We start from the raw sequence: 11,669 nt of genomic DNA, 5'->3' as shown, positions 1-11,669 counted from the left end.
ACTTTTGGGGGGGGGGGGGGGGGGGGCCGGTGGTGCTGATGTAATAAGCTCCTTGCCAACATGTCTTGATACAAGTCAACCTTTGGATGGGCCTAGGTCCTTATTCATACTCAACAGCTATATGTAAACAAACTGAGTAAAACATTATAATGTTCTATTTGTAGTCTTGTATGTACTTTACAACAATTCTTATTTTTGTTTTATTTCTTTATATAAAGATCTGAGGAACACACTGATGGTCTTGCTGATGGAACAAGAAGTGACTCGGAAGGACAGGGTGGAGCTGGAACGAACCTGGGTACTCTTTCTTTCTACATTAGAGCTTTTCCAGCAGGACTTATGTAAAGCTCATCACCTTTGCCAACTCTTTCCTCTGCATGGCCGACGCAAAAGACTAGTCAATACTGGGGTCATTGGCAAAACCTCAGAAGTGGCCTACAGGGCTCGCAACATCAAGTCACCGAGTACAAGAGTAAAGGAAAATCCACAGCGTGGGGAGAGGCCTTGCTCCCCAGACCTGGCTGGTCAGATCGAACACGTAGAAAGAATGCTACACGACATGCAGATGAAGGTCAGCATTCCGATATGGACCATAGAGGCCACTGAGGAGGCATGGGCAGAAGTCAGCTCAACCTGCGATCTGGATGACTGCTCTGATAATGAGATCCTGGCTGGAGAAGACATTTCCAGCAGAGGATGTTGTGCCCAGCGGCAATCACTAGCTCGGCCTCTGTGTATGGTCTCGTAATGAACGCGTAGCACTTGAATGAAGGAACAAAGGCTGCACTGCACAGCTCTGAAACATGGAGAGAGAGAGGAAAAATGAAAAACTCTCGAAGGCTTTAGTACTGTTGAGAAGACAAGACCGGGACCATCTAAAGAGGTTACATGTAAGAAGAGATTGCAGGGGTGTGGACATTTTTGAAAAAACTACTTGTCCAAGGGCTAAAGCGGAGGCCAAATCTACTCGTCCTTCATAACAATCTACTTGTCCGAATACAAAAAAAAATAGTTTTAATTAAAACTAGGGATGCACCAATACCGTTTTTTGGGTATAGAGTACGAGTACCGATATTTTGCTTTCGGTACTCACCGAGTATCGGTGCTTCCGTTTGCATGGAGCAGGCTTCCCGGGCAATCAGGAAGCCGGGCAGCGGGTAATGAGATGCTACCCGGCTTCCTGACTGCCAGGGAAGCCGACTCCATGTTGTTTGGCCGGCTTGATTGTGAATGGCTGGGAAGCCGGTTTCCCGGCCAATCAGCATCGAGCCAGCTTCCTGGCCAATCAGGAAACCGGGCGGCGAGTAATGACCTGATTGGTCAGGAAGCCGGCTCGATGCTGATTGGCTGGGAAGCTGGCTTCCCAGCCAATCAGCAAGGAGCTGGCTTCCTGGCCAATCAGGAAACTGGGAGACGGGGTCATTAGTCGCTGACCTGCTTCCTGATTGCACGGGAAGCTGGCTCCATGTTCCCCTCCGACACTGCCGGTCAGAGGAAGTCTTCCTCTGACCAGAAGTTCAGGTATTGGAGAAGATATCGAGCATTTGGGCGAGTACAAGAACTTGCCCAAATACTCTGTATCTGTGCATCCCTAATCAAAACTGTATTGGTCTGTGCTAAATAGCGCTTCTCAGTGGTCAGCGTGGTCCCCAGACCACGCTGACCAATGAGTGCTTGCAATTTGCGAGCGAAATTCAAAATGCATAGGGCAGGACTGCGCTGGACAGTACGGGGTAAGGACAGTACACCTGTACCGGCGGAGGGTAAGGACTGTTTGCCGGGGGGTTTTGGGAGAGACGGGGCCAGATTTGATCGGGTAATTCCATTTTCCCATATTACCTGGGAAAGTGAACTTGCCCTTTAATGCACATTGTGCGTGTGGGAGTGTTCTGCTGCCTCGCTACCACAATACGGCACAGTGAAATGGCAGCAGCACTCAACGCACACACACAATGTCCTATGCGTGCGTTTATTTGCATGCAGATGGAGGGGGCAGCGGGGTTTTTTTTTTTTTTACATTGTCACTTTTTTTTTAATATTATTTTGTACTTTTTCATAACTTTTTAAAATGTTTATTATTCTCCCCCCCCCACCTAATTTTATTCCTATCACATAGGGATTTAAAATCCTCTAAGCCCTCGTTCACACCTGACCGTTTTGTAGCACGTTCTACGCTCGACGAACGCTCTACAAAACGGTCAAAAATATAAATTGCATTGTAGTCAATGGTCTCGTTCCCACCTTGGCGTATTTCCGCCCGTCCCTAACGCGCTACAAAACGGCCCACGCCTGAAAAGGTCCAGGTACTACTTTGGGCCGTTTTTGTTTGCGCGTTTCTTTTGGGATACAGCCAAGTAGCCTTCGGAAACGCGCGACAGACGCGGTAAAAAAAACCGCGCGACAGATGCGCATATGCAATACGCCTAGGTGTGAACGAGGGCTTAGTGATAGTTTGGAGGTGACAGGTTCTTTTTATGGGACCTGCCCTCCAACACAGAACTGATGTTCTGTGTAGTTCCTGACAGCTGAGACAGGGTGCGCTGTGATCTGTGTGCAAAAAAACTACTCGCCCGGCGCCCGAAACTGCATGTCCCGGGCGATAGGAATTCCACACCCCTGGATTGTTAATGAGAATCATTTGCTAGAAAGGAATTTGATGTACTTTTCAGACTGAGCTGTGCATCATCAGTGGTCCTAACTGGCTGGATCATCAGCAGTCCACTGCCATATATCCTCAGGTATTGACACTCGCTGGCATTCAAGATTGTGAACCCAACTGTCATGGACTATATTTAAAGAAGATGGGAGAGCTCAGTTGAGCGTTACATGATCCAAGGTGCAAATCCTGCATTGCCACTGTTCTGGGGCCTGGAGACTAAAAGGGGGCCCCGAATAAATGTATACTGTGGGAAAGCAGGTTCTCAGCTGTGTTGGTTTGCCACTGTGTTGGCTTTGCTATAGTTATGGCTGTTTATGTGTTAGAGTCAGAGGTCGGGACTCTTTCAGCTGAGGACAATCAACAAAGAACCACAATGGATGTTACATGCTATCATTATATGCAGTAGTACGTAAGGGCATAATCACCAAAACCTTGAACTCATGTTGTGTTTTTATGTTAATCATAGTGAGCTGAGTAACTTAATCCATTCTGAGACCTGCATGGAGTCTTCCTCAGGGTCCAACTAATCACTTCCAGGAAGCAACAGACTTTTTCTCCATCGTTACTCATTATCCACTTTCAATGTATTTGGGCTTTCTGATCCATGTCAAACCTCCTGCACGTCATGTGAAACGTCATTACAGCTACTGTATCTAACCAGATTGGTAGCGTCAGCTCTGTAGGATGTGGGTCTCCTAATTCCATCACCTGAGGGAAGTGGACAAATGGGGGTTTTGTGTTCCAAGCCAGCATTATAGCCCTATGATCAAAGCATGAGGTAGCCTGGTCACGTCGGCTCCGCAGGCTAGGTTTCTTCTTCGAACTGGTTTTGACAACATGGCATTCAGTCACTGGTCAGCTCATATTAGTGATCTCACACCAGAGACCTTAGGCTAGGAATTTGCTCAATTACACAATTTATTTGACATGAATGTTTGTAGTGAGATTCATGCAGAAGCTGGGCTTGGTGTGAACTCCCAAAACTCTGAATGCCGCCCCTTCCTCCCAACCCAATCAGTTGCGAGGAGGTGCATTCCCCACCCCACAGCTACATAACAAAGGGGCAGGGAATGCCCCCTCCACAACTGCCACCACTGATTGGGTCGGAGGGTGGTCAGAGTTTTGAGCAGGTTTGAGTTCGCACCAAGCCCAGCCTTATCACTATTCAGAGAAATTGAACAATGTTCAGGTCTGTGACATCATATACCGCAGTTAGGGATGCACCGATACTAGTACTCGTACACGCCCAAGTGCTCCGATCCCTTCCCCAATACCGGAACTTCTGGTCAGAGGAAGATTTCCTCTGACCGGCAGTGCCATAGGGAAACATGGAGCCAGCTTCCCGTGCGATCAGGAAGCTGGGCGGCGAGTAATGACCCGGCTTCCTGATTGGCTGAGAAGCCGACTCGATGTTGATTGGCTGGGAATCCGGTTTCCTGGCCAATCACGCCGGCCAAACAACATGGAGCCGGGGAAGATTTCCTCTGACTGGCAGTGTTGTAGGGAAACATGGAGCCGGGGAAGATTTCCTCTGACCGGCAGTGTTGTAGGGAAACATGGAGCCAGCTTCCCGGGCAATCAGGAAGCCGCACAACATGTCATTACCCACCGCCCAGCTTCCTGGTTGACCCGGAAGCCGGCTACATGCCAGTGGAAGCACCGGTATCGGTACTCGCTATCGGCGAGTACCGAGATCAAAGTATCGGTACTCGTACTCGATACAGAAAAACTGGTATCTGTGCATCCCTAACCGCAGGTGCATAATCTGAAACCATTTATGAAAAAGATTCAGCCTCTAGGGACATGACTGGGTATGGCACTCAGATTTGGTCAAGTTCTGTCCACGACAATCAACTAATCATACGTAGATATTTTATTGGGTTGTGATAAAACAGTGTCGTGAACCAGGGTTGGTGATATAAATACTTTATAAAAGCCTATGCTGACAGCACAGATCTTTACTTTGGTTTGTTTAATATGACAGCGCCGCACCCCTCAAGGCCCTCCTGAAATGGCTATGCCAGGACCAGTAGTGAATGGGCGCCCCACATTTTCAGGCCTGAAGATGTGAGCAGGGAGCATGCCTACTCTTCACAACCAGATGGTGCAGGGAGACAACAGAGCTGGGGATTGCTTATATTAGCTCAGGGCTGGACAAATCCCAGGAGACAGGTAGCCAATGCTCCTTAAAAATTACATCAGCCAGCTAACATTTGAGGTTTTCTCTAGCTGTCATTGGTGGAGCTGGCTCCTAGAGAAGAAAAATCCTGTTGGCTCCTGAATTGCATATTCATTTGTCCACCCCTGAAATGGCTCATCATTTTTGTCATTGCCATGGGTTTGCTTCAAAGCCCAGCTCAAGACAAATCCATACCCATTGGGTAGATTTTCCATCACTTCCTGTATGGTGACCAGGACAGGTAGCGAGGAGACCTCTCACCAAGACATAAAAACAGAAAGTTGTTGGTGAATTGCAACAAAAGGTTAATTGTCCATACTTGGACGTCTTGGTGACTCAAATGATTTCTCATTTTGTGGCTTTCCAGACATCTCCAACCGTATGTGCTATTTGTTTTTTAAGTCAGCTATACAATGACCGTCCTGTATGTTGGCTGATCAATGCCAAACGTTGTCAGCATGCTGAAAGGTTTCTTCTTCCAAGGCTGAGATATCATTGTAGCATTGGCTTTCAAACCTCGGCTGTCATTAGGGAACAAATGAACTCGTTTTGTTTTTTTATTATGTTCAGTGAACTAAGCTTTTTTTTGTGTGTGTGTGACTTTAGTGTGCATTGCGCAAAAGTTAACTCCGCCAAGAGCTACCATAAATGTAACATGTTCATGTGTCTGTCGTTGCAGCATATTTGTCTGTTAGTACCAAATATTGATGTGGTGTACCTCTTCCAAACCGACATTCGAGACGTTTTTAGTCACAAATAAATCCATTTGTGTCAAATAATTTTTCTTTCATTGTTACGCCTGAAAACTTCCTGGATTCCTGGCATGGTATCTGCTGGAAGATTCTCAGTAACTAGGCACCTCTTAGTGTGTAATGGTCCATTCATGCGTCACGGTGTGCTGCATTAGGAAGCGCGTTTAAAATTAATGGGCCACATCGCACCTTAAAACATAAATAAGTGCAGTCTCCAGCGCACATGCCTTTTTGGAGGTGCATTTGAGTGCCATTTACAATGAAGGCATCACCGCGTGCCAACACATAATGTGCATTTACTCCGCATTACCGCCGCACAATTACTGTGAATGGGCTCAGGTCCAGCCAGAACTTTTTTTTCTTTTAGTTTTGTATGGAGTGGAGAAGAATAAGAATCCCTGTCAGGATTTTACTGCTATATGGACTCTATCACCTGCTATCCTGGTTTCACTTGATAGGAAGTGAGTGGATAATCCTGCAATAGGGACACAATAAGGGCTCATCCAGGCGAGCGTGCACACCCGTAAAAAGACCAGTTCCTGGGAGGGGCAGTTGCCGTGTGTAATTGTACGCAGCACTTTGTTTTTCCCTAAGGGAAGCCACGGCACACAGTTGCATGCAGTCAAATACACCATCAAACCTGCACATCTGTGTGGGTCTGGGTGCCTGCAATTGGAGGGGTGGGCAACTCCAGCTGTTGTGGATCTACAAGTCCCATGAAGCAGTACAAGACTGACAGCCACAGGCATGACGGGACTTGTAGTTAAAGCACAGCTGGAGAAACAGAGTTGCCCACCCCTGCCTTACAAGGAGCCACCTATGCATGTGCTGCGTCCACCTGGATACATGGACGTGTGTGTTTACATCCACTGAAACCTATGGTCCTGGAGGCAAGCCACTTCCCTGCTCCTCCTTCCACCTGCTGATTGAAAGTGCCTGGAAACTGCTGTTCCTGGATGTGAAGGGCACTAGGAGCGTACTCCACTGCCCAGATATTAAAGGAGAACTATGGGGTTAAGGCTTTTCCCCATAGTTCTCCTTAGGGTAACGGGAGGGCACAAACTAGCGTCCTCCCGTCACCCTAGGCTCAGTATACCGCGAGCTGCAGCTCGTGGTATACTGAGACACTGCAGCTGAAAAGGATCCCAACAATTGTGCCGGGATCCGCCCAGCTGCGTGACTGACAGCTGGCTCTGCCTATCTAGAGGCAGAGCCAGCTGTACCCGCCCCCTCCCCCGTCCGTTCCGCCAGTCAGCGCTGGCAGATCGGGGAGGGGGGAATCCAGCCCCTCCCCTGTCACGGCAGAGAGCCGTGACAGGATCGAGAGGTGAACGAACGCCGTTATGTGTTCGCTCACCTCCCGATCTACTGAGCCGACCTGTGACAGTCTCATTGTCACAGGGCAGCTAAAACTATGAGGTGAGTGAAAAGCACTCACCTCATAGTTCTCCCTTCAATAATAATTTTTGGGGGTACATATTTAAGGAAACAATGTACTAGGTTATGTTGTACTGCTTGGCATGTAGTTAGCTAAAGTTGTCATCAACTGAGTCAGCTATCTTAAACCACACCTTGTGAACTCAACAAGTGCTGCTGGTTAGGGATTTGCGCAGAGGCACTTCTTTGGGACCCAATTAAATCCATTAGCAAAGTGGGAAAAAAGGTGTAAGTTGCTTTCAAGGAAAATACTGCTGAAAACCTCCCAAGAGATGATGCTTCAGAGATCTACATTAAGCTAATTGCCATATGGAGTCTTTGAAGTCCCTGGGGACAGATTTCCTATCATGTATACTCAATCAATATGGTTAGAACATAATAGGATGGAGAGTACCAACAAAGGGAATTAAGGCAAGTCCTTACATAAAATATAATACATTAAGCTGTACTAGGAATGCAACGCAAATATAATGTAAGCCCTCCTTACCATCTTGTCTTGAATTGCGATTGTAATGTCTTCCTTATATTGTAAAGCGCTGCGCAAACTGTTGGTGCTATATAAATCCTGTATAATAATCTGGAGCCTGTACATACCTCCCAGGCAAACCAGTAAATGCACAACGCAAAACCTGAACCATTTTAGGACCCAGCCACGTCCTCAACCTCCCCTGCTACTACCCTAAACAGCTTGGTCCAAGACAGAACACAGCCCGTGTTTGGACATCATAGGAACAGAAGCATGCTGCTGAGGTAATTACACTACTCTCCCGTAATCATGTACACCAGTGATCTCCCAACATTTCAAACAAAGGGTCAGTTCACTGTCCTCAGTCAGACTGTGGGGGGGGGTAATTAATGTCCAGACATTATAGGCCACTGGGAAAAATAAATACTCCGCGGCATTGGCCATCAAGAACAGAAAAGGCCCAGGCATCAGTAGGGTAATAATGCCCCAACATTAGTAAGTGGGAGGAATGTAACCTAGTCATTAATGGCACTTACCCATTGCAGGTTCCATTTTGCTCCTTGTGGGGTCATCATAGCCAAGATTATATAGGCACCATCCGTAAGGAGATTGCTTCATCTTATGTTCTCCATATCAGAGTCAGGGGATCTGTGTTTCCAATGAACTGACTCGTCTAGGAGAGCATGGAGAAGGCGAATATGAGCCAGCAAGGAGGTTGCGGCCTTTGTAGGCATGGGTTCAGGCACCATATTGGACAGGTCCACTTGTGATCTGTGATGCCCGAAAGGCGGCTTGTTAGATGACACAATTTCCTCTCATGCAGAGCCTGGGTTGTCTTGGGTGGCTTCTTGTTTCCCAGAATGTAGGTTAAGAGCTAACGAAGCTATAAAATAGGCCGGAGGAAAGGCTGCACCAGGGAGCGGTCTCACTGCCATGAGCCAGCCATGTCCCCTTCCTCTGATCGTCTACAGCTTTCGGCCTGCAGGGGCTGGTTTATAGCAACCAGTGGGGCATACCATACCACCATTTGGACCAATGGCATACACACAGAGCTGCATAGTCCTGTATCAAGTTTCTGTTCCCTCCCCACTGCTCACCAGCACTAGAAGAGGACAGGTATGCTAGATCCATGTAAAGTTCCATTCATGTTTTTTCCAGTTCACATATGTAAATTACATTTTTTTGTATATATATCTGCCTGGAGTTTGGCTTTAAAAATAGAACTGTGACCAGCTTATGCACATTTTTACAATTGCTTCACAAACCGTACATACACTTTCACCGCCATGTTGCTGCAGGCACTGCAGAGTAATTCCACACAGTCTGGCCATATTTCAACTTTAAAGCTAAAATTAAACCCACTTCTGTAAACTTGCCTTTCCTCCAGTCACAGAACCCCTTACATTCTGGGAAAAAGAATAAAGAGTTCTGTGAACAGAGGCGAGGGAGAAAAGGTAAGGCCATTCCCACAATCTTTTAGACCCCATTCACACTGAGCGATTTGCAGCGTGATTTCAGCTCCAAAATATCAGGTCAATGCAGCTTGTCCAATGCATTTCAATTGAGATGTTCACATCTCACAGCTCAATGTCGCTTGTAGATCGAACAGGACCTATTGTTTGGCGGAATTTGTGCGATTTGGCCCAATAGACATTAATGGTGTAGCTCATTGTCGCGCTACAGAAGTGTCACTTCTGCACAGAAATATAAGGAAGGAATGATGTCACATCAAGACCGCTTTTGATTGTAGCTGCTACATTGGGATGTAACCAAAGTCCCTGCGAAAAGTCACGCTACGTAGCACGAAAAAATGTGCACCGTAGCTCAATCTAGCTCAGCAAAAAAAAAAAAAAACACTTTTTTTGGATGTAGCTCAGTGTGAATGGGGTCTTAAGGTGCCCATACACTGCTCGATTCTCGTACGAGAATCAGGCGAAATCCCGCGATCGTACGAGAATCGAGCAGTGTGAACTAAGATGTGCGACCGTCACGCGCACACTGCCCGTTCTGCATTGCCGTCATCGGAAGCCCGCCCCTCAGCGGGGCGGGCTTTCGATGATCGCAAGTACAATCTGCCCGTCCAAGGTGGGCAGATCGTACGGGCTTTCAAGAAGCATACGACCATCGCAAGACAAAATTCTTGCGATGGTCGTAAGGTGTATGGGCACCTTTAACGACAGACCAAAAGGCAGTTTCTACGCCATTTCAAGTGCTGATTAAATCATTGCTCCTTGAGGTTTAAGATTTTAGTTTCCTTCAGGATCAGCTGGTTCCCTTAACATTGTGCCCCCCCTTAGATCCTGCTTTAGGGCAACTTGGCTTTGTAGAGTCCTATGGAGCCACCCTTGTGTGTCCGCTATTAAGCCACACATATCTCTACAAACACAGCAAGGCAAGCCACATCCCTTACCCAAGGTAGTAGATTGAGAGCTGCTGGCGACTGCCGTCACTTGTGATCTTGTACTGGACAGGAGGTTTAAGGAAGCTGATCAGAGAGTTGGAGCCAGCTGCTTGGAAATGTGAAGACCAAGTGTGTGAGCAAAAAATATAGGATATATTGCAGGACAATGTTTGGCCTGGATTCATTAGTAGAAAAAAAAAAGATTGAGTGTTTAACCAATGTAGCAGCAGACATTCAGTGCTGTGAGGAGGACCTGGAGTCAGTGACAGGACAATATTACAGCAAGCAGCAGACATAGGATTGGCTTTATTGGAGAAGTTATTTCCCTGCTGCTGTATACCCCAAAACTGTTTCACTAGACGTCAGCTTTAATGCAAAATGAGTGCACTCAATCTTGGGTCAGTAGCTTATCCATGTCATTAGTTGGCAGGAATTGGTCCTTTAAGGGAATCCATCACCAGGCAATATAAAGGCTCTGATGTACACTTCTGGCTTTCTGATGGTTCTAGTATAGCTCATCTGAACCTAGTCACTGGCACAACACAGGGGCCCTGGAATGAGCATGGACCATGTGACACACTGAATTGCAGTTTACAGCAGAAGTAGGTGAATCAGAAATGTCAGGATGAGCAGAAGAGTGTAAACATCACCTCAGGCACTACATATCAGTTGTCGCTGCTGTTGAGCATCTTTTTGGTGTACATGTACTCTGATGGAATCTAGAGTTAAAAAAAACTGTACTCTGCCTTTGCTCTCCCCCCAAAAGGAAGAAGCTGCAATTTACAGCCATCAGCCTACATTAAGACAAGTAGAAAGCATTGCAGTGACTCATGCTAGTAATGACCATCATCAATTTGGACTTTCCCAGCTCAATCCAAATGGAATGAGCCTTCTCAGACTCACCATCGATTGTATCCTGTGGCACACAAGAACATTTGCTGCTATGATCTACTTATCTAGATAAATACAGGTTTATATAACAGCAGGCCTGTATGCTGGGGGGGGGGGTTAATTTAAAGACCAAGTTCACCTTCTGAACCATATTCAGGGTGTAGCATAAAAACCATGGTCCCATCACCACCCTCTCCCCTCACTTGCCTGAATCACAGGGCTTCTCCCCAAAAGCTGCTGTTGCATTTTGAATTTGGCGTGGATGTGCGTGGCCCCACCCCATCCAATCTCAGATCCTTTTGATATCTGAATGAAGAAACTACATGTCCCAACAATTACCATGGCAGAGGACTAGTTCTCAATGGCACACAAGTGAAGGGACATCACCACACTTAATCTATAGGTGTATGGCCAGCTTATCTGCAGATTTTCTATGGTCAGATGGAAAAGGTGCAACAGATTGCTCCATCTACACCCAACTGGGCCAATCTGTTGCACTTTTTCCATCTGACCACAGAAAATCTGCAGATAATTGTAAGGTGTATGGGCACCTTTAGTCCATTCTATGGATGTGAGGAAGAGACTGCAGGAGCCAGAGCATTGCACTCACAATCTACTGATAATGGGTGCAATGCTTTACCGACTCCACTGCAAACAAAATATACATACTTTTTTTTTAAGCGTGCATTTATTTTCTCAAAAGTGAACTTTACCTTTAAGCGAACCCATTGCCTTGTCCTGCATCGGGGGAAGCACAGGCTTGATTAGAAGTTATTCTTTGTGTTCAATGAATCCAGCAAAGTCAGACAGCAAGAATGCTTCTGTATCTTGAGCACAAAGGCCGATCAAGATCTGTTAGACACTCACACCATACCAACAGTACA

The 11,669-nt window shown here is 46.7% G+C and overlaps 1 protein-coding gene across 1 annotated transcript in view; it reads left to right on the top strand.

The window, feature by feature from the left end:
* LOC108793378 (regulator of G-protein signaling 9-binding protein-like) overlaps window positions 1-802 on the top strand; it is a 9,548-nt gene extending 8,746 nt beyond the window's left edge. The window contains exon 2 of the mRNA XM_018564303.1: window positions 219-802. Coding sequence (XP_018419805.1) covers window positions 219-748 — 530 coding nt within the window. The 3' untranslated portion in view covers window positions 749-802. The remainder of the gene's footprint in view (window positions 1-218) is intronic.
* Window positions 803-11,669: the final 10,867 nt, after the last annotated feature.

Source organism: Nanorana parkeri, unplaced genomic scaffold (assembly GCF_000935625.1).
Source record: "Nanorana parkeri isolate BGI_ZX_2015 unplaced genomic scaffold, ASM93562v1 scaffold743, whole genome shotgun sequence".
Classification (NCBI taxonomy): Eukaryota; Metazoa; Chordata; class Amphibia; order Anura; family Dicroglossidae; genus Nanorana; species Nanorana parkeri.
Note: the sequence above shows the minus strand (reverse complement) of the source record. Positions and strands in the feature narration are given on the sequence as shown.